The following is a 24177-nucleotide window of genomic DNA, read 5'->3' on the forward strand; positions in this document are numbered from 1 at the left end:
CATATTCTGGTAACATTTCCTTCCTGAGTTTTCCTCATAAGCCTTTGGATTTTGGTAACTTTTCACATTCCATTTCAAATTTGTAAGTGCTAAACTGTCTATTTATTTCTTCTTTTTTCTCAAGATGTCTTTTATTATTTTCAGCTCTATCCTGGGCTTCACAGTGAGGCAACATGTCATTGATGGTCAGTAACTCAAAAAATGATCAAATAATAGTGCATGTCTCGAGTACTATGAAGAGAATCAAGTTAAGGGGAATTGAGAGAAAGCTCCACAGATAAGATGATATTTAAGCTGGATTTGGAAAGGTAGGGAAGAAGTGTAGAGTCAGAGAGGAAAAGGAATGGGGGTGGAGGGAGCCAATCAGATAGAGGAAGCGGCCCTGGTAAGAGCTAGACAGTTAAGATGGTACACTTTGTTCAAGGTATGGTGAGTTAAGAGTGGCTGGGATGTTTCGAAAGAGAGTAATGATAATCACAATAACGTTAAGCACAATATTTCATTAATGCTCACAAAAAACACAGGTAGGTGCTGTAATTGTCCCCATTTTACAGATTAGGTGGTTAAGACTTAGGAATAATGAGTGATTTGCTCAAGCTCATATAGCTATTGAAACAGTCAAATGTAGGGTCTGGTCCGACTTTGAGTGTGCTTCGTTCATTAGCACCAGGCATCTCATCAGTGAAGAAAGTGGATAGTCCAGGTTGGGGAGGCACTTGCTTGTCATGTTAAGATTGGACTTTTTCTTCGAGACCACAGGGATCCACTGAAGATTTTGGAATGACAACCAAATCTGGTTTTAAGAGTGACTTTGGTGGCAGCATGACAATGGATTGATTGGATAGGGAGAGAAAGATGGAGGAAGGAGAAAGGGAGACAAGGAGGGAGGCAGGAAATCAGCTCAGCACTATTAACTAAGATTTTAATGATTGCCACACACTGGGTCCAGCAATTTCTGTTGCAAGAGCCCCGACGATAACTGTGGAATTGAAAGGAAGTCACCCACAGATTCTTAGAAGGTAGAATCAATGAGGTTTGCGGTGATTGGCTTAAAGTGGATGGTGAAAGAGTATGAAGTTTTGATGAGAAAAAAGAAATCTGTTTTGGTGAGTCTGTTACTGAGTCTGTTACTGAGTCTGTTTGGTGAGCCTTATCTTGGAGGCGCATGGCATCTCTCTGGATAAGACTAGAAGACATCTGGAAATGACTGTGGGGCTATAAAAATGGATTTGGAAGCAGACTGGGAGCAAACCACTGAAGCTTGGTTAGGAGACAGTATCTCAAAAGAAAAAAAAAATAAAGGGAACACAGACCACAAGGCTGAGTATCGCCTTCACAGGTGGACACTGGAGAAGCTGCTAGAAGTGGAGAAATGAGGGGGCCGCAGAGAGTGCCCATGGCTTCACCCAGCATGCAGGAACCAGGGGTCCGTGGTCTGGAGTAAGCTGACTAGGCTTGCCTAGGAACTTCCATGCACGGCACTGAGGGTGCGAAATGATGAAAGAGACTGTGTCACGTGGAAGGGAAACATTAAATCCCGGGAGCACAAGGTCAGCAATCAAGGAAATCATCCCCAGGGATGGATAATTCAGCAAGCTAGATGAAAGGGTTTTAAAAAATTATTATTGTGGTAAAAAACACATGACATTAAATTGACCATCTTAACCATCTTTAAGTGTACAGCTCAGTAGTGTTAAAATATATACAGATCTCTAGAACTTTTTATCTTGCAAAACTGAAACTCTATACCCATTAAACACTAACTCCTCCTCCTTACTCCCCTCCCCACCTGCTGTTTCTATCTTTCTACTTAATGTTTCTATGATTTTTACTATTTTAGATACTTTATATGAGTGGAGTCAAAAAATATTTGTATTCTTGTGACTGGTTTATTGCACTTAGCATATTGTTCTCAAGGTTCATCCAGTTTTAGCCTGTGAGGGAACTTCCTTGTCTTTAAGCTGCATAATATTCCACTGTACATATAAACCTCATTTTAAAAAAAGATTTTATTCATTTATTTGACAGAGACACAGCAAGAGAGGGAACACAAGCAGGGAGGGTGTGCGAGGGAGAGACAGGCTTCATGCTGAGCAGAGAGCCCAAGGCAGGGCTTGACCCAGGATCCTGGGATCATAATCTGAACTGAAGGCAGATGTTTAACTGACTGAGCCATACAGGCACCCCATACCTCATTTTTTTTCATCCACTCTGTTGATGGACATTTGGGTATATACCCAGAAATGAAATTCTTGGCCATATGGGTTATTCTTCTTCAAACTTTTTAGTTTTCACAGAAATGGAACAGAAAACCCTAAAATTTGTATAGAACCAGTGAAGTCCCCGAATAGCCAAAGGAATATTGAAAAAGAAAACCAAAGCTTGTGACGTCACAATTCTGGATTTCAAGCCATATTACAAATCTGTAGTCATTAAGACAGCATGGTACTGGTTGGCACAAAAACAGACACATAGATCAATGGAATAGAATGGAAACCCCAGAAATGTTCCCTCAACTCTATGGCCAACTAATCCTCAACAAAGCAGGAAAGAATACAATGGAAAAAAGACAGTCTCTTCAACAAATGGCTTTGGGAAAATTGGACAGGCACATGTAGAAGAATGAAACTGGACCATTTTCTTATACCACACACAAAAATAAACTGGAAAGGGATGTAAGACCTAAATGTGAGCCAAGAATCCATCAAAATGCTAGAGAAGAACATAGGCAGCAACATTTTTTACCTTGGCCACAGCAAATTCTTGCTAGACACATCTCCAAAGGCAAGGGAAACAAAAGCAAAAATGTGCTATGGGGACTTCATCAAGATAAAAACTTTTGCAGAGCAAAGGAAACAGCTGTCAAAACTAAAAGACAACCTACAGAATAGGAGAAGATATTTGCAAATGTCTTATCAGATAAAGGGCTAGTATCCAAAACCTATAAAAAACTTATCAAACTCAACACCAAAAAACAAATAATCCAGTCAAGAAATGGGCAGAAGACATGAACATACATTTCTCCAAAGACGACATACAAATGGCCAACAAACACATGAAAAAATGCTCAACATCAGGGAAATACAAATCAAAACCACAATGAGATACCACCTCACACAGGTCAGAATGGCTAAAATGAACAATTCAGGAAACAACAGATGTTGGTGAGGATGCAGAGAAAGGGGAACCCTATTACACTGCTGGTGGGAATGTGAGCTGGTGCAGCCATTCTGGAAAGCAGCTTGGAGGTTCCTCAAAAAGCTGAAGATAGAGCTACCCTATGACCCAGCAATTGCACTACTAGGTATTTATCCTAAGGATACAAACACAGTGATTCAAAGGGACACATGTACCCAATGTTTAGAGCAGCAATGTTCACAATAGCCAAAGTATGGAAGCCCAGCTGTCCATTGACTAGATGAATGGATAAAGAAGATGTAGTATGTGTATATGTACATATACACATACACATGTACATATGTGTATATGTATATATGTACATACATATGTACATATGCATATATGTACATATACACATACACATACATATACATATACAATATATAATGGAATACTACTCAGCCAACAAAAAGAACGAAATCTTGCCATTTGCAACAACATGGATGGAACCAGGGTATTATACTAAGTGAAATAAGTCAGTCTGAGAAAGATAAATATTATGATTTCACTCATATGTGTGGAATTTAAGAAACAAAACAGATGAACATAAGGGAAGGGATGGAAAAATAAGATGAAATCAAAGATAAGCCATAAGAAACTCTTACCCATAGGAAACAAAACAGGGTTGCTGGAGGGGACGTTGGGGGGAAACGGGGTAATTGGGTGATGAATATTGAGGAGGGCAATTGATATAATGAGTACTGTCTGGGTGTTATATGCAACTAATGAATCACTAAACTCTACCTCTGCAATTAATACACTATATGTTAATTGATTTTAAATTTAAAAAATCCCAATGCCCAGGCTGCACTCAGACCAAATAAATCAGAATTTCTGAGGATAGATTATGGATATTGGTATTTTATGAAACCCACTAGGATGTTCCAATGTGCAGGCAAAGGTCAAGAACCTCTGCTTTAGGAGGTTTGTTAGGGAGAAGCCAATAATGTTTGCCCAACTACTGATTATAGCCCTCAGCCCACTGGTGCTGGCTTGAGCCCACCCAAAATTCAATAAATCTAAATCCAGGGTTGGGAAGGATGGGGCAAGAGAATCTGAATTTGGAAATGTTTCTCCAGGGATTTTTTGTACACAGAGAAAGAGGTTGGAGAACTGCACGATCCCCAGGTTTACAGACTGGTTCAGGAAGCTGCTGTGCAACAGTTTCCTCTGTTTCTTCTCCCACTTGACATATTTGGAGAGATAAACAAGGACAATTTCTCTTTTTTTTTTTTAAATTTTCAGCTTTTTAAAAATTGTGTTATGTTAGTCACGATAAAATACATCATTAGTTCTCGATGCAGTGTTCCAAGATTCATCGTTTATGTACAACACCCAGTGCCCTATGCAATACATGCCCTCCTTAATACCCACCACCAGGCTTACCCATCTCCACACCCCCTTCCCCTCTAAAACCCTCTGTTTGTTTCTTGAAGTCCATAGTCTCTCATGGTTCATCTCCCCTGCCAATTTCCCCCAATTCACTTTTACTTTCCTTCTCCTAATGTCCTCCATGTTATTCCTCATGCTCCACAAGTAAATGAAACCGTATGATAATTTACTTCCTCTGCTTGACTTATTTCACTCAGCAAAATCTCCTCTAGTCCCATCCGTGTTGACACAAAAGTTGGGTATTCATCTTTCCTGATGGCTAAGTTATATTCCATTGTATATATGGACCACATCTTCTTTATCCATTTGCCTGTTGAAGGGCATCTTGGTTCTTTCCACAGTTTGGCTATTGTGGACATTGCTGCTATGAACATCGGGGTACTTGTGGCCCTTCTTTTCAATACATTTGTATCTTTGGGGTAAATACGCAGTAGTACAATGGCAGGGTCTTAGGGTAGCTCTATTTTTAACTTTTTGAGAAATCTTCACACAGTTTTCCAAAGTGGCTGTATCACCTTGCATTTCAATCAACAGTGTAAGAGGGTTCCCCTTTCTCCACATCCTTTCCAATATTTGTTGTTTCCTGCCTTGTTAATCTTTGCCATTCCAACAGGTGTAAGCTGGTATCTCAGTGTGATTTTGATTTGAATTTCCCTGATGGCTAATGATGATGAACATTTTTTTCATGTGTCTGCTAGCCATTTGTATGTAACAAAGATATTTTCTGTTCTTGATTTGTTTAGATGAGTAGTCCTTTTCTTTCAGTCAATAAATGTTGCTTGAGGGGCACCTGGGTGGCTCAGTGGTTTAAAGCCTCTGCCTTCAGCTCGGGTCGTGATCCCAGGGTTCTGGGATCGAGCCCTGCATCGGACTCTCTGCTCTGCGGGGAGCCTGCTTCCCTTCCTCTCTCTCTCTGCCCGCCTCTCTGCCTGCTTGAGATCTCTCTCTGTCAAATAAATAAATGGAATCTTAAAAAAAAATAAAAATAAATGTTGCTTGAACACTTATTATATGCCAGAGGCTATTCTAGTTGCTAGAGGTATACCAGTCAAAAAAGAGACAAAGATTCATGTCTTCATGAAGCTTACATTATGGTGGAGGGATGATTAACAATAAATCTAGTAGATAGGTAAAACACGTTACAATTGATAAGTGTTTTGGAAAAAAAGAAAAAAACTTGAGTAGGGTAAGAGACTCTTTAATGCAAGACAAAGTCATGGCTTCCCAACAATGCCCATGTCCTAATGCCTGGGACTGGTGAATATTTTACCTTAAATAGCAAAAGGCACTTTGCAGATATGATTAAGGAGACTCTGGGTCAACCCGGTGCAATCACAAGGGTCCTTTTAAGGGAAAGAGGGAGGTAGGAGAGTCAGAGTTGGAGAAGGAGATATGGATGGCAATGGAAGTAGGTGTGAGAGAGATTTGAAGATGCCACAGTGCTGACTTTGAAGATGGAGTGTCCATGAGTCAAGGAATGCAGGTGGCTTCTCAAAGCTGGAAAAGGCAAGGAAACAGATTTCTCTGGAGCCTCCAGAAAGAATGCAACCCAGCTGACACCTTGATTTTGGTCCTATAAGACTTAACTTGGATTTTTGACCTCCAGAAGATAATAAACTTGTAAGACAATAAATTTGTGTTGTTTTAAGCCACTATATTTATGGCAATTTGTTACAGCAGCAATTAGAAATTAATAGTGGGAATGGGCACAGAGAATAATATAAAATAGAGTGGGTTAGCCTCAGTGAAGTGGACATTAAGCAATGGTTTGCAGGAGGTGAAGGAGCTGGCCAAGGGGCTAATTGGGAGAAAAGCATTTCAGGCGGAAAGAGCAGAGTAGAGGCCCTAAGAGCCGTCTGCTGTGTGGGAGGCTCGGGGAGGTAGCCAGCCGAACAGAGAGAGCGAGGGAGAAGTGGGGGAGGAAGCCAGAGTGTTGATAAGCACGGGTCAGTGCGGGTCATGTGAGCCATTGGAAGTCTTTGCCAGGACTTTGGCTTTTGTTTTGAGATGGAAATCACAAGCGGGTTCTGAGCAGAGAAGTGACACAATCTGTGTTCTGACTTAAAAAGATTCTGTGGCTGCTGAGTTGAAGAGACTGGAGGGCACCCAGGTGGCTCAGTCGGTTAAGCAGCTGCCTTTGTTCAGGTCACGATTCCCAGGGTCTTGGGAATGAGCCCCGCGTCAGGTTCCCTGCTGATCGAGGAGTCTGCTTTTCCTTCTGCCCTTCCCCTTTACTCTCTCTGTCTCTCAGATAAATAAAACCTTTAAAAAAAAAAGGAAAAGGTATTGCAGAAGGATTTGAGTAGAAGCAGGGAGACCATAGCAGTATCTGGGTGGAAGATGACCCTGCCCAGGGTCAAAGAAGTGGTCAGAGCCTGGATACTTCTTGAAGATTGACAGGATTTCCCTCCCGATGGACTAGATGTGGGGTGTGAGGGAAGATGGGCTCAAGCCTGGGTTTTAGTTTTGTGAAATTCTTAAATGATTTTTGAAAATAATACTGTTTTTCCCCAGCCTACCAACTACAGAAAGCTAGATTGAAGAAATCTCAGGTCAGATCAGCCCCTCTTTGGCTGTGCGCCCTTGCAACACTATAGCCATGCAATCAGGTTTGTGATGTTAAGGCTTAGGAGACCTCCACATCGTCAATTAAATTTAGTAAAAAAAAATTTAAAGATTTTATTTAATTGTTTGACAGAGAGACAGCAAGAGAGGGAACACAAGCAGGGGGAGTGGGAGAGGGAGAAGCAGGCTCTCCATTGAGCAGGGAGCCTGATGCGGGGCTGCCTCCCAGAACCCTGGGATCATGACCTGAGCTGAAGGCAGATGCTTAATGACTGAGCCGCCCAGGCGCCCCAAATTTAATCAAATTTATTTCATCATTCTTGATAATCTTATATATATGTGGTTTGGGGGATTCTTTGTTATAACACCTCATTGATTTTTTTTCCTTTCAGTTTTGATTAATGAGGAAATGAAATTAAGTTGTTTGCATACTTGATCCAAGATGGTGTCACACTGGCTAAATCAAATCAATACTTGAGCAAATGTGAAATTACAGCTTCATTGCATGGAACATTCTAGGTATCATTATTGAAGATGTCATTTAAAAAATAGTCTTTAGGGGCGCCTGGGTGGCTCAGTGGGTTAAGCCTCTGCCTTCGGCTCAGGTCATGATCTCAGGGTCCTGGGATCGACCCTCGCATTGGGCTCTCTGCTCAGCAGGGACCCTGCTTCCCCCTCTCTCTCTGCCTGCCTCTCTGCCTACTTGTGATCTCTGTCTCTCTGTCAAATAAATAAATAAAAATATTTTAAAAATAAAAATAAAAATAAAAATAAAAAATAGTCTTTAAAAAACAGCTGTTCTTGGGGTGCTGGGTGGCTCAGTCGCTTCAGGATCTCTCTGGCTCAGGTCATGATCTCAGGGTCCTGGGAGGACGGAGCCCCGCTCAGGCTCCCTGCTTGGTGGGGCATCTATTTTTAACTCTGTCCCTGCCCCCAGCTTGTGGCCCTCTCTCTCTTAAATAAATAAATAAAATCTTTAAAAAAAAACCCAGCTGTTATCATTTCACATTACTTACTATTTAGGCACTTTGAACTTTTTTCATTGGAAGGCACATAAATAAAGTAGACTACTGGCATTTGTAATGGCTGTAGCATTTGTAATTGGACTCTGCATGACTGCCTTCCGGAGTTGTAGTTTTACTAATGACGTTTCGAAAGCCACTCAGCTAATGACTTAGGTAGCCCGCTACCCAGCATTACAATTCAGTGCTTTTTTGTTTTTCTCTACTCCTCCTCAAACCTGGTCACAAGTGATAAAAACTTGCATTGCTTTTTTTTTTTTTTTTAAGATTTTATTTATTTGAGAGAACACAGAGGTAGAAGCAGACTCCCTGCTGAGCAGAAAGACCAATGTGGGACTTGATCCCAGGACCCTGGGACCTTAGGCTCACCCTTAGGCATGAGCCTAAGGCAGACGCTTAAGCAACTGAGCCACATAGACGACCCTGGTCATTCACTGTTGATGGACGTTTGGTTTATTTTCACTTTTGGGCTACTGTGAAAAATGTTGTTATAACATTCATGTACAATTTTTTGTATGGACATATGTTTTCATTTCTCCTGGTTATAAACCCAGGAGTGCAACAGTTGGATCATATGGAGACTGTATATTTAACCTTTGGAAAAACTGCCAGACTGTTTTCTAAAGCTGTTGCATCCCCACCAGCAATGTATGTATCAGGGTTCCAATTCCTCCACATCTTCACCAAATTATTATTTGTCTTTTTTATTATAGTAATCCTAGCAGTGTGAAGTGATAAAACATATATTTTTTTCAATTAGTGACAGTGTGTGTGTGAGGGGGCTGCCGGGGTGTCTTGGTTGGTTCAGCATCTGAATCTTGATTTCAGCTCAGGTCGTGACCTCAGGGTTGTGAGATCAAGCCCAGTGTGGGGCTCTGCACTGGACATGGAGACTGCGTGGGGGTCTCTCTCTCCTTCTCCTTCTGCCCCACTCCCCCCACCCACTCATGCTCACTGTCTCTCCCTCAAAAAAAAGACAAAACAAAAAAACAAACTCTCAATTAATCACAATGGGAATTTAGTTATTTAATGCAGCCACTAATGGAATGTCACCAATAAAATCTAAGCAGTTATGTCACAAAACCAGGGTTATAACCACTAGACATATGTTAATAATCTATACAACTTAACATTTCAGCAGAAAAGGAATTGAATATGAAATTTCCCTTGATTTTTGGTGGTCATCAAATTTCAAGGTACAGGTTACCAATAAAATTGTAAAGAACAGATTTTAAATATTATCAATAAAATGGTAGAAACTTAATAAGCCTTTTAGTTTTCTTATCAGGCTGAAGATTTAAAACATCAAGCTGGCCCCAATCTGTAAAAAGTGACAGATAAATATTTACAATGAATGAGCAGGTTATTTAATTGCAGTTGTTCTGGGGGGCTACTCACTGCTGGCAAACAAACACCCTTTGAGGTTAATTTCTCAGTGCAAAGAAGTCTTTGTAAATACTTTGATAATATAAACTTGGAATCAAGACAATGATGGAAAATAATACACAAGTCAATTTTATTTCTGATCTGTCTTCATAAAGCTTTCTGGCACCAAATGCCCAACACTGTTCCTCAATATAAAACTAAAGTAAGAAGAGTAAAATGATCTACTTGCTGACATTCTGTTACAGAATTATCTTTCACTAGGACAAGGCTCAAGTTCCATGAACTTGCTTCTCTAGGGTATGATTAGCCGAGCACCAAATTTATAAACTGATAGGACCCCTCAAAATGCTGAACACAATTTTCAAACAGAAGCAAAATTTTCCCTCCAATTGTTTGTTCCATGTGCCATGTTATTCTTGAAACTTACATGGTTACTAATAGGAAAAGAATTAGGGAAGTTTTGAACATATCTTGTAGTTTTTTTCAAGGCTAAAGTGCAAAGTATTTCCATATTTTAATAGGAAGAAACATCAAACATATATAATAAAGGAACTGAAGTGGTAGTAAAACTTATTTTTTAAAAACCACCTCTTTAAATATATATTTAAATATATATTTAAATAATATATTAAATATATATATTTATATATATATTTATTTATATTTAAGAGGGGCACCTGGATGACTCAGTCAGTTAAGCATCTGCCGTCGGCTTTGGTCTCAATCCCAGGGTCCTGGGATCAAGCCTCGAGTTGGACTCCCAGCTCATTGGGAGTCTACTTCTCCCTCTCCTTCTATGGGCATACTTGCTCTATCTCTCAGATAAATAAATAAGATCTTTAAAAAATAAGTATATACCTGAAGGCTACAGAAGGTCATTTTAATTTTTCTTCAGTGAAATCTGTAAGTGAACCAAGATTTCATAGAACTTGACATTTTGTTTGTTTTCTTTTTCCCAGGATCAGAAATTCCAAAATTTGAAGGAAAAAATCAAAAAATGATAACATTGTGTGACAAATGGAAATGAAGTTCATAAAGAATCTTTTTTAAAAAAATGAAATATTATGAGCCAAACTATGGAAAGAACCTAGATGTCCATCAATAGATGAATGGATAAAGAAGATGTGGTATGTATGTATGTATGTGTGTGTGTGTGTGTGTGTGTATATACACACAATGGAATACTATGCAGCCATCGAAAACCCCCAAATCTTGCCACTTGCAACAATGTGGATGTAACTAGAGGGTATTATGCTGAGCAAAATAAGTCAATCCGAGAAAGACAATTATCATATGATCTCTCTGATATGAGGAATTTGAGAGGTAGGGTGGGGGTTGTGGGGGGCAGGCAGGGAAAAAAATGAAACAAGATGGGACCGGGGAGGAAAACAAACCATAAGAGTCTCTTAATCTCAGGAAAGAAACTGAGGGTTGCTAGAGGGGTGGGAGGGGAGGGATAGGGTGGCTGGGTTATGGACAATGGGGAGGGTATGTGCTTTGGTGAGTGCTGTGAACTGTGTAAGACTGATGATTCACAGATCTGTACCCCTGAAGCAAATAATACATTACAAGTTAATTAAAAAAATGGATATTATGGAAGAAAATACCATGAAAATAATAATAACAATATGGGAATGTTTTTTTAAGCACAGTAAATTTGAGCTTTGGTCTTCATGAAGATAACAGCTTATATAGGAAACTATAAATATATAACACTCCGGGGAAAAAAGTCAAATTACATATTACTTAATATTCTGTAGGCCTACAAAACTTTTGAGGGGAGGAAAAAGGATAGCCAACTGAATCTTCACTTAAGAATATAGACCTATGGGGGCACCTGGATGGCTCGGTTGGTAGAGCATGGGACTCTTGATCTCAGTGTTGTGATTTCAAGCCCCATGTTGGATGTGGAGATCACTTAAAAACAAAATCTTGGGGGAAAAAAGAAGGATACAGAACACAAAAAATTATTGGGTCAAAAGGGTGCTCCAAATGGAATCACTAGTCTGTGAAATCATACAACTTAGATATATTTTTTAAATAAAAGAAAAAATACTAAATAATTATAGTCACTTCCAAAAAGGAAATCTTAAATTAAGAGGATAAGATTCTAATAGTGTAAATGAGCATGGCTCAGAAAGCAAACCAAACAATGTATCCAAGATTCTGTCCATAAAAGTAAAGACATTACATCTTTAATATTAAGGAAAAAGGCTGTAAAAAATTCATTCTCAGACATGGTTTTAGTAAAAGCTTGTTGGTGCTACTTTGTGGGTCCATAATAAAGTTCCATGGGTGTGTGCACTTTCCAGTATTACTCACTGGCCAATTCCAAAGAAAAGGAGCCATTTAACACAGTGAACTGCCCACTGGTGTTGCTACGGAAATGGTTTACTCCTGCTTGTCACTGTGCCAAGGATCATCTGGTTTGGTTTTCCTTTGCTTCACATTCTTCTAAAGCTGACCTCACAGCCAGGTACTTGGGTAAGGGATCAACGGTGGCATTATCTTGTCTGTGCCTATCATCTTCTTCTGTTCGTGGGGGATGAGGCCTAAGTACTTAGTCCATTCACTAGCACTATCCAGCACTGGACCCGTTGCCGCTGTTGCATTGCTGTTATCAAGCTCATGCCAGGAATCATCAGGTGTCTTGGTCCGTTTGGTACTAGGTCCCGCTAACAGCGAGAGCTGTCACCACTGTCTTCGGCTCCACTCCCACTTTTCAAGCAGTTGTTTCTCGCCTCGCTGTGACCTGTGCACGGTCTGCAGCTTCAGGCCTTCCTCAGTGCTGTCACTGGGCGCTTGCTGATTATCGTGCTTATCGATGCTGGCCAGTTCTCTCTCGATGAAGTATGAGAGCATCAGACGCTCTTGAGAGTGTACTCACCACGACTTGGATAGATGTTGCTGATAAGTGCATCCATGTTTGGGGCTGGCCTTAGTGATCTTTTAGAAACTAGCTTTTCCCAATGGGGAGGATATTCTTTGCTCGCTTGCTTTAAAGACTTACTTATTTACTTAAGAGAGAAAGAGAGGGAGAGCATAAGTGGGAGGGGCAGAGGGAGAAGGAGAGAGAATCCCAGGCAGACTCCACACTTAGCATGGAGCCTGACTTGGGGCTCGATCCCAGGACCCTGAGATCAAGACCTGAGCAGAAACCAAGAGTCGGACACTCAGCCAACTACTCCACTTGGGCACCCCAGGACATTCTTCATCGCCACTTCCAAGGGCTGTAATAATGCAATTTGCACAAAAACGGTGTAAACACTCTTTTGAAGTCATGGTGTTCTTCAACATATCCAAACAAATTGGGCACATTAATTCACTGTGTAGACTTGGAGATGAAACCACAATTTCTAAGCCATCTGTTAATGCCTCCTTAGGTCTTCATTGTAATTCATATAAACTGAGTTCCCATCTTCTGCTTAATGGTTGGGTTCCATTTGTCTGCATAGCCTGAGACGTTGTGGCTCCCGCCCCAAGCCCGGGACGTGCTGGCCTCGGCCAGACTCAGATGCAGGCACAGGTGCACCTTAATGAAAAGTGGCCTTAAATGAAAGTCAGTGCCAGATCTGGTGTCTGAAATTTAGGAAAAGCTAAGAGGCATCTACGCATTGTTTTTTACTCAGAAGACTATTTGATAACTGACTTTCAAATCCTGTATCTATAGGAATCATTGAGTCTGAAGGATAACTGAAATTTTTCAACTAAACGACACTGAAGTAATACACATGAATTTGGCGATTTGGGAAGGTCTCAGGACTGGACCCGTGAATGCCAAGAATCTACCATCGGTCCAAATTCTAAAGTTGCCTTGTCACAGAGACAGCATTTTATGAAAACCTTGTCGTTAACCATCACCTGCTTCACCGGCGGGGTAATCACTGAGCCATCCATTCGTGCTGTAGTGTCACTGCCGTAGGAGACCCAAACAAAGGTGAGATATTTTTATAGTCTTTGCTTCTCCATCCAGGAAGTCTCTGTGTTCTGAGTTTTCACTCCCCATCCTTAGAAGGTTCCTCATGGCTTTTTTAAAAAAATTACTTATTTATTTTAATAAACATATAATGTATTTTTACCCCCAGGGGTACAGGTCTGTGAATCGCCAGGTTTTTACATTTCACAGCACTCATCATAGCACATACCCTCCCCAATGTCCATATGCCCACCACCCTCTCCCGTCCCCTGTCCCCCCCAGCAACCTCAGTCTGTTTTTTGAGATTGAGTCTTTTATGGTTTGTCTCCCTCCCAATCCCATCTTCTTTCATTTTTTCTTTTCCTACCTGCCCCAACCCCCCCACATTGCATCTCCACTTCCTGATATCAAAGAGATCATATGATAGTTGTCTTTCTCCAATTGACTTATTTCGCTAAGCATAATACCCTCTAGTTCCATCCACGTCGTTGCAAATGGCAAGATTTCATTTCTTTTGATGGCTGCATAGTATTCCATTGTATATATATACCACCTCTTCTTTATCCATTCATCTGTTGATGGACATCTAGGTTCTTTCCACAGTTTGGCTATTGTGGACACTACTGCTATAAACATTCGGGTGCACGTGCCCCTTCGGAGCACCACGTTTGTATCTTTAGGATATATACCCAGTAGTGCAATCGCTGGGTCATAGGGTAGCTCTATTTTCAGTTTTTTGAGGAACCTCCACACTGTTTTCCAGAGTGGTTGCACCAGCTTGCACTCCCACCAACAGTGTAGGAGGGTTCCCCTGTCTCCGCATCCTCGCCAGCATCTGTCATTTCTTGACTTGTTAATTTTAGCCATTCTGACTAGTGTGAGGTGGTATCTCATTGTGGTTTTGATTTGTATTTCCCTGATGCCAAGTGATGTGGAGCATTTTTTCATGTGTCTGTTGGCATCTGGATGTCTTCTTTGCAGAAATGTCTGTTCATGTCCTCTGCCCATTTCTTGACTGGATTATTTGTTCTTTGGGTGTTGAATTTGATAAGGTCTTTATAGATTTTGGATACTAGCCCTTTATCTGATATGTCGTTTGCAAATATCTTCTCCCATTATGTCAGTTGTCTTTTGGTTTTGTTAACTGTTTCCTTTGCTGTGCAAAAGCTTTTGATCTTGATGAAATCCCAATAGTTCATTTTTGCCCTTGCTTCTGTTGCCTTTGGCGATGTTCCTAGGAAGAAGTTGCTGCAGTTGAGGTCAAAGAGGTTGCTGCCTGCATTCTCCTCAAGGACTTTGATGGATTCCTTTCTCACATTGAGGTCCTTCATCCATTTTGAGTCTATTTTCGTGTGTGGTGTGAGGAAATAGTCCAATTTCATTTTTCTGCATGTGGCTGTCCAATTTTCCCAGCACCATTTGTTGAAGAGGCTGTCTTTTTTCCATTGGACATTCCTTCCTGCTTTGTCGAAGATTAGTTGACCATAGAGTTGAGGGTCTATTTCTGGGCTCTCTATTCTGTTCCATTGATCTATGTGTCTGTTTTTGAGTTGGTACCATACTGTCTTGATGACAGCTTTGTAATAGAGCTTGAAGTCTGGAATTGTGATGCCATCAACTTTGGCTTTCTTTTTCAATATTCCTTTTGCTATTCGAGGTCTTTTCTGGTTCCATATAAATTTTAGGGTTATTTGTTTTATTTCTTTAAAAAAATGGATGGGATTTTGATAGGGATTGCATTAAATGTGTAGACTGCTTTAGGTAGCATAGACATTTTCACAATATTTGTTCTTCCAATCCATGAGCATGGAATATTTTTCCATTTCTTTGTGTCTTCCTCAATTTCTTTCATGAGTACTTTATAGTTTTCTGAGTATAGATTCGTTGCCTCTTTGGTTAGATTTATTCCTAGGTATCTTATGGTTTTGGGTGCGATTGTAAATGGGACTGACTCCTCAATTTCTCTTTCTTCTGTCTTGTTGTTAGTGTAAAGAAATGCGACTGATTTCTGTGCATTGACTTTATATCCTGACACTTGACTGAATTCCTGTACAAGTTCTAGCAGTTTTGGAGTGGAGCCTTTTGGGTTTTCCACATACAGTATCATATCATCTGCAAAGAGTGATAGTTTGACTTCTTCTTTGCCAATTTGGATGCCTTTAATTTCTTTTTGTTGTCTGATTGCTGAGGCTAGGACTTCTAGTACTATGTTGAACAGCAGTGGTGATAACGGACATCCTTGCCGTGTTCCTGACCTTAGGGGAAAAGCTTTCAGTTTTTCTCCATTGAGAATGATATTTGCAGTGGGTTTTTCATAGATTGCTTTGATAATATTGAGGTATGTGCCCTCTATCCCTACATTTTGAAGAGTTTTAATCAGGAAGGGATGCTGCACTTTGTCAAATGCTTTTTCAGCATCTATTGAGAGTATCATACGGTTCTTCCTCTTTCTTTCATTAATGTATTGTATCACATTGATGGATTTGCGGATGTTGAACCAACCTTGCAGCCCTGGAATAAATCCCACTTGGTCGTGGTGAATAATCCTTTTAATGTACTGTTGGATCCTATTGGCCAGTATTTTTGTGAGAATTTTCGCATCTGTGTTCATCAAGGATATTGGTCTGTAATTCTCTTTTTTGATGGGATCCTTATCTGGTTTTGGGATCAAGGTGATGCTGGCCTCATAAAATGAGTTTGGAAGTTTTCCTTCCATTTCTATTTTTTGGAACAGTTTCAGGAGAATAGGAATTAATTCTTCTTTAAATGTTTGGTAGAATTCCCCTGGGAAGCCGACTGGTCCTGGACTTTTGTTTGTTTAGAGATTTTTGATGACTATTTTAATCTCCTTACTGGTTATGGGTCTGTTCAGGTTTTCTATTTCTTCCTGGTTCAGTTGTGGTAGTTTATATGTCTCTAGAAATGTATCCATTTCTTCCAGATTGTCAAATTTGTTGGCGTAGACTTGCTCATAGTATGTTCTTATAATTGTTTGTATTTCTTTGGTGTTGGTTGTGATCTCTCCTCTTTCATTCATGATTTTATTTATTTGGGTCCTTTCTCTTTTCTTTTTGATAAGCCTGGCCAGGGGTTTGTCAATCTTATTAATTCTTTCAAAGAAGCAGCTCCTAGTTTCATTGATTTGTTCTGTTGTTTTTTTAGTTTCTATTTCATTGATTTCTGCTCTGATCTTTATGATTTCTCTTCTCCTGCTGGGTTTAGGCTTTCTTTGTTGTTCTTTCTCCAGCTCCTTTCGGTGTAGGGTTAGGTTGTGTATTTCAGACCTTTCTTGTTTCTTGAGAAAGGCTTGTACCGCTATATATTTTCCTCTCAGGACTGCCTTTGTTGTGTCCCACAGATTTTGAACCATTGTGTTTTCATTATCATTTGTTTCCATGAATTTTTTCAATTCTTCTTTAATTTCCTGGTTGTCCCATTCATTTTTTAGAAGGATGCTGTTTAGTCTCCATGTATTTGCATTCTTTCCAAATTTCCTCTTGTGATTGAGTTCTAGCTTCAGAGCATTGTGGTCTGTAAATATGCAGGGAATGATCCCAATCTTTTGATACTGGTTGAGACCTGATTTATGACCCAGGATGTGGTCTATTCTGGAGAATGTTCCATGTGCACTAGAGAAGAATGTATATTCAGTTGCTTTGGGATGGAATGTTCTGAATATATCTGTGATGTCCATCTGGTCCAGTGTGTCATTTAAGGCCTTTATTTCCTTGTTGATCTTTTGCTTAGATGATCTGTCCATTTCAGTGAGGAGAGTGTTAAAGTCCCCTGCTATTATTGTATTACTGTTGATGTATTTCTTTGATTTTGTTATTAATTGGTTTATATAGTTGGCTGCTCCCATGTTAGGGGCATAGATATTTAAGATTGTTAGGTCTTCTTGTTGGACAGACCCTTTGAGTATGATATAGTGTCCTTCCTCATCTCTTATTATAGTCTTTGGCTTAAAATCTAATTGATCTGATATAAGGATTGCCACCCAGCTTTCTTCTGATGTCCATTAGCATGGTACATTGTTTTCCACCCCCTCACTTTAAATCTGGGGGTGTCTTCGGGTCTAAAATGAGTTTCTTGTAGGCAGCATATTGATGGGTTTTGTTTTTTTATCCATTCTGATACCCTGTGTCTTTTGATTGGGGCATTTAGCCCATTAACATTCAGGGTAACTATTGAGAGATATGAATTTAGTGCCATTGTATTGCCTGTAAGGTGACTGTTACTGTATATTGTCTCTGTTTCTTTCTGATCTACTACTTTTAGGGTCTCTCTTGGCTTAGAGGACCCCTTTCAATATTTCCTGTAGAGCTGGTTTGGTGTTTGCAAATTCTTTCAGCTTTTGTTTGTCCTGGAAGCTCTTTAGCTCTCCTTCTATTTTCAATGATAGCCTAGCCGGATATAGTATTCTTGGCAGCATGTTTTCTCGTTTAGTGCTCTGAATATATCATGCCAGTTCTTTCTGGCCTGCCAGGTCTCTGTGGATAGGTCCGCTGCCAATCTAATGTTTTTACCCTTGTATGTAACAGACTTCTTTTCCCGGGTTGCCTTCAGGATTTTCTCTTTGTCACTAAGACTTGTAAATTTTACTATCAGGTGACGAGGTGTGGACCTATTTTTATTGATTTTGAGGGGCATGCTTAGCATCTCCTGGATTTTGATGTTTGTTCCCTTTGCCATATTAGGGAAATTCTCTCCAGTAATTCTCTCCAATATACCTTCTGCTCCCCTCTCTCTTTCTTCTTCTTCTGGAATCCCAATTACTCTAATGTTGTGTTGTCTTATGGTGTCGCTTATCTCTCAAATTCTCTCCTCGTGGTCCAGTATTTGTTTGTCTCTCTTTTGCTCAGCTTCTTTATTCTCTGTCATTTGGTCTTCTATGTCACTAATTCTTTCTTCTGCCTCATTTATCCTAGCAGTGAGAGCTTCCATTTTTGATTGCACCTCATGAATAGCTTTTTTTGATTTCAACTTGGTTAGATTTTAGTTCTTTTATTTCTCCAGAAAGGGCTTTTATCTCTCCGGAGAGGGTTTCTCTAATATCTTCTATGCCTTTTTCGAGCCCGGCTAGAACCTTGAGAATCGTCATTCTGAACTCTAGATCTGTCATGTTACCAATGTCCGTATTGATTAGGTCCCCAGCCTTCAGTACTGCCTCTTGTCCTTTTTTCTGTGGTGAGTTTTTCCGCCTTGTCATTTTGTCCAGATAAGATTTGCTTTCTCCTGCTGTGGAATTCCGCTGTTCTTGGTGACTGATATTGGTTTTGGATGGGTTTCTTGTTGATCTTCTGGGGGAGGGGCCTGTTGTAGTGATTCTCAAGTGTCTTTGCCGCAGGCGGAATTGCACCGCCCTTGCCGGGGGCCGGACTAAGTAATCCGCTCGGGTTCGCTTTCGGGAGCTTTTGTTCCCTGAGCGCTTTCCGTAGAGTCCGGAGGACGGGAATGAAGATGGCGGCCGCCCAGTCTCCGGCCCGGAGTAGCCGAGAGCTTGGGGTTCCGCTCCTCAGTGCGCCCTCAGAGAAAAGCGCCCAACCGCCCCGCCTCCCTGGCCTGCGGTCACGCCGGTAGGAAAGCAGTCAATTGCTGGCACTTGGACAAAAGCGCCGGGTCGCTTCCGTCTCCGTGACCTCCGGCCGCGCTCCGAGCCCACCCAGCCTGCGACCGGCACAAGGTAACCCCGGGCTTAGAGCTCACTCCTCGGCTTTGTCGCTGTAGCCGGCTTCCCCGCTCTAATACCTGCGAGCTCTGCGGCACTCAGATGCCCCCGTCCTTCTGTGACCCCGCGGGACCTGGGGTTACGCTGACCCCACCTGGGCTTCCCCCCGGTTTAGCCTCTGGAGCGATGTCCCTCAATGAAGCCGACTTTTAAAAGTCCCGATGTTGTGCTCCGTCGCTCCGCCGCTTGCCGGGAGCCGGCCCCTCCCCCCGCGGTCTGTCTTCCCGTCGCTTTGGATTCACTTCTCCGCAGGTCCTACCTTTCAGAAAGTGGTCGATTTTCTGTTTCTAGAATTGTTGCTCTTCTTCTCTTCGATTTCCCGTCGGATTTGTAGGTGTTCACAATGGTTAGATCAGCTGTCTAGCCGATCTCCTGCTACCCGATGTCGTCTCAGCCGCTACTTCTCCGCCATCTTGACCTACCTGTCCTTCCTCATGGCTTTTATGTCGCAAACCTGGGGAAAGAGGAGTGCAAGTGGTATTGGAAGATGACGTAAGAGATGCCCAGTTAAATTTGTATGTCAGATAAACAACCGATAATTTTTTAGTATAAGATCCCCCATTATTTGTTTATCTGACATACAAATTTAGCAGCACATTCTGTATTTATATTTGCTCAATTTGACAACCCTAAGTGGAGGCTAAAATTCACAGTTCCAGGAGCCCTTACCCTGCTTCCCCGCCCCATAAGGTTTTTGTTCGGGAGACTACAAACCAGCTCAGAGAGACCGTTGAGGATGGACGAAGGGGAATGGAAACTCAAGAGTTGGAATTTGGGGGATGGCCTCTGGGGTTGGCTTCAGTGAGGGTCTGAGGCCTGTGCTTTACTGCCTCGAGACTCCTGAGAAAGTCCAGCCCACCCAGGGAGCTGGCAGTGGGGGTGGGTAGACGCTGAACCGAGTGGTGGCTGGAGAGCCACATGGCCCAAAGCCCTGCCAAATAAGCTTACGCTGCTGTGCAACTCAAGACAGGGAGCAACAGGGGCAAACGGGGTTTGTCTGACACATTTCAGGCGACTGGTTCAGAGTAAGTGCTTCAGGGAACATTTAGAACAAATGGAGAAATATGTTTCTTGAATTTCCATAGCAAATATCAAATAATACTCGCTGTAGTGCTTTTTTTTAGATAAAGATTTTATTTATTTATCTGACAGAGGTCACAAGTAGGCAGAGAAACAGGCAGAGAGAGAGGGGGAAGCAGGCTCCCTGCTGAGCAGAGAGCCCGATGCGGGGCTCGGTCCCAGGACCCCGGGATCATGACCGGGGCCGAAGGCAGAGGCTTAACCCACTGAGCCACCCAGGCGCCCCAAAATAATACTCACTGTATTTCTAACAAAGAAGTATCTTTCAGTCCTTCCTGTCCCAAGTGTCCGGGGATTTGCTCTCTTAGGACATATCTACTCTGGTACCAGGCATAGCAGTCACAAAGTCCCTATAGCATCAATTTTACTTTCCAAATTACAGAGAAGTACATACTATTTGAGCACCACAGAAATATCACAGCACCATCTAAAAATGGTTTCAGCCTGTTTTTAAAGCATTCTCCATATAATATTTTAGCACAGCTGAGATATTTGGAGATTCCCTTCGAGGTTTGTGATGAGGAACATGACCAGTATTTTTCAGTTTATTCAGCCTAATCACTACATGATTAATAATACAAATCATTCCTGTACCTCTAGGTGTATGTGCAGTTTAGAACATGGTGGATTCTTAAGATAGAGTGTGAAGAATGGAGATTGAATGTTCTTCCTGTGCTGTGAGCTAGTCTCGCAGAAAGGGGGGTTGGATGGGGAAGTTCATTCAGCCTCTCTGAGCTCTGGTTTCTCATTTGAGCACAGACTTAAATACCACCAAGTTTCTTTCCAATGTAAAGAGAATGCGATTTGCTGTTCAAAGACCTGGATTTTAGTCCTGGCTTTGCCAGTTACTAGCTGTGTGACCTTGGGAAAATTATAAAACCTCTTTCAACCTCTGACTTCTCACTTGTAAAATGGAGATAATAATACTTCCCAGGTTGTTCCAAGGGCCAAATAAACCAATATATGGGGTAATACTTTCTAATAAACTATGAAGTAATACATTAATGCAGAGGTATCAATTTTTATTTTTAAGAGTAGCTGATCATAGGGGTGCCTATGGGTGGCTCAGTGGATTAAGCGTCTGAATTTTGGTTCTGGCTCAGGTCATGATCTCACGGTCCTGAAATTGAGCCCCTTGGCACACTTCAAGTGCTCAATGCAGAGCCTGCTTGAGATTCTCTCTCTCCTCTGCCCCTCCACACCACTCACGCTAAATAAATAAATAAAATCTTTTTTTAAAAAAGAGTAGCTGATCACAAAGCAAAATAAAATAAAACAGGTTTTTTTGTGGTTTTGGTTCTTTAAAAGTCATGAAGACTGGAAAATTATATATGTGCTTACTGGGCCTTTACAGCAACAGGCACCCAGTTTAAAATATTCGTGACTCATAGTATACAAAATGGTGCGCTCTGGGAATGCCTGGCCATGGTGAAGGCCCAGAGCCTATCCGCTCTGACACAGAGGGTCACTGAGCGGACACTGAGGAACCGCTGGGGGCTCCTTGGAGCACTGGTTTCCGGCAAGGCACAAAACATGACACATCAGGTGGCCATGAAACATTTTGCTTCATGGGACTTAAAAAAATCATACTTCTCACTGGGGGCAATCCCTAAAGGTTCAAATTACATACGACAATTTTGATGGACTCTAGAGTGTGTGGGGAGTGGATGGAGGGAGGGAATGGGATGGTTAGGGAAGGAGGGTTGATTTTAAGTAAAAAGAAATCTGCTAAACTATTCCGTGACCTGAGTAATTTAGGCATGCTGAAATGAAGTTGGAAGCGCCAGCACCACGGACTGACATTCATGGTAATGCATTTTCTCCTACCAAGAATCTGTAGACTGCTCCATGGGACCCCAGCATTCTTTAGAAGCTGCAGCAGAGCCAAGGGACAAGTCCCAAGGGTGTATTAGAATTTGGATTTATGGGTTGGGTGGCATTATATAATATCGTAACTGTCTGGGACATATGGTTATTAATTCATATCAATTAGTTAATTAATATTGAGTCATTAGTTATCTACTAATTGATTCACCCTCTCGTGGGAGCCTACTGTGTGCTAGGCTTTGTGCCAGGAGCTGGAAACACAAAGTTTAGTCGGACTGGTCTTGACTTCAACTAGCTCATGGTGCAGTGCTGAAGAATGATATAACAAGAGATACTGTACTTATAACTCAAGGTGTTAACTGCATACATCTGGATTCTACCACTTCTGTTTATTCTTTCTGAGTCTCAGTTTTCTTATCTGTGAAAGGGAGTAATAACACTTCCCTTACAGTATGTGCGCAGTTGTTTGTATAGATCCTGGCTCCTGATATGTCCTTGTGCCCCTACCCCACATGGAGAATGGCTTGGCTATGGGGGAAGGCTGTACTCTCTCTCTTTTTTAAAAATTTTTTAAGATTTTATCTATCTATCTGACAGAGAGAGAGGTAACGCAAGCAGGGGGAGTGGGAGAGGGAGAAGCAGGCTCCACACTGAGCAGGAAGATGGATGTGGGACTCGATCCCAGGATTGGGATCATGACCTGAGCCAAAGGCAGACACCCAACAACTGAGCCACCCAGGTGCCCCATATGCTCTCTCTCTCTTTTTTTTTTTTTTAAGATTTTATTTATTTATTTGACAGACAGAGATCACAAGTAGGCGGAGAGGCAGGCAGAGAGAGAGGAGAAAGCAGGCCCTCCACGGAGCGGAGAGCCCGATGCGGGGCTCTATCCCAGGACCGTGGGATCATGACCTGAGCTGAAGGCAGAGGCTTTAACCCACTGAGCCAGCCAGGTGCCGCATATGCTCTCTTTTTGAGGGACTGATTCCACATGGCTTTTTCAGGTTTCAAGGAAGATACGGAAGACTGGGAGACTTCTTGTAAGGAAGTCTAGTATCCAGCCAGATACTCTGTTATTCTTGGGGTCTTTGTTTCTCTCTCTGATTTCCATCATCACAAATCTTCTTTGGATTTTGATTGGATCCATTAGTCACCATTCAATGGAAGATCCACAACTGGAAAACTCAGTTAGATAGGAGAAGACTCACCATCCAATATGGAGGACCCAGCAAAGGTGCAGACTCTGGCTCAGAGAAGTCTGTCTAGCATAGCTAGACATTTTTTCCAAAGGCCAATATGCATAAAGGCTGATATTTTTCTAAGTTTTAATTCCAGTTAGTTTTATTTTAATTCCATACAGTGTTATATTAGTTGTAGGTGTACAATATAGTAACTCAACACTTCCATGCACCACCCGGCACTTATCACAACAAGTGTGCTTAATCCCCACCACTTTTTAACCCATCCACCTATCCACCTACCCTCTGGTAACCAGTTTGTTCTCTGTAATTAAGAGCCTGTTTCTTGCTTTGTCTCTCTCATTTTTTCCCTTTACTGTGTGTTTTGTTTCTTAAATTCCACATATGAGTGAAATCATATGGTATTTGTCTTTCTATAACTGACTTGTTTTGCTTAACATGATACTCTCTAGCTCCATCCGTGTCATTACAAATAGCAAGATTTCATTCTTTTGTATGGCTGAGTAGTACTCCATCACATATATATATATATATATATACCACACCTTCTTTATGCATTCATCAGTTGATGGACATTGGGCTCTACATAATTTGGCTATTGTAGGTGCTGCTGCTATAAACATCGGTGTGCATTTTATCCCTTTGAGTTAGTATTTTTGTATTTTTTTAAAGATTTTATTTATTTATTTGACAGACAGAGATCACAAATAGGCAGGGAGGCAGGCAGAGAGAGGGGGAAGCAGGGTCCTTGCTGCGCAAAGAGTCTGATGCGGGGCTCAATCACAGGACCCTGGGATCACGACCTGAGCTGAAGGCAGAGGCTTCAACCCACTGAGCCACCCAGGCGCCCCAGTATTTTTGTATTCTTCGGGTAAATACCTA

The 24177-nt window shown here is 41.5% G+C and overlaps 1 protein-coding gene and 1 pseudogene across 2 annotated transcripts in view; both read right to left on the reverse strand.

Moving 5' to 3' along the window:
* The window catches only part of SEPTIN14 (septin 14), a gene marked incomplete at both ends in the record, with an annotated part of 375063 nt that extends 360708 nt beyond the window's left edge, over window positions 1-14355 (reverse strand). Inside the window, one exon of the mRNA XM_080830903.1 lies at window positions 14194-14355. Coding sequence (XP_080687029.1) covers window positions 14194-14355 — 162 coding nt within the window. The remainder of the gene's footprint in view (window positions 1-14193) is intronic.
* LOC308359809 (E3 ubiquitin-protein ligase RING2-like) lies at window positions 12221-13442 on the reverse strand (annotated as a pseudogene). The gene is made up of 3 exons: window positions 13335-13442; window positions 12731-12923; window positions 12221-12501 (listed from the first exon to the last, which is right to left on the reverse strand). The product of its transcript is annotated as an E3 ubiquitin-protein ligase RING2-like (transcript).
* Window positions 14356-24177: the final 9822 nt, after the last annotated feature.

The sequence above is a fragment of the Martes martes genome (genome assembly GCF_963455335.1).
Source record: "Martes martes genome assembly, chromosome: 18".
NCBI lineage: Eukaryota > Metazoa > Chordata > Mammalia > Carnivora > Mustelidae > Martes > Martes martes.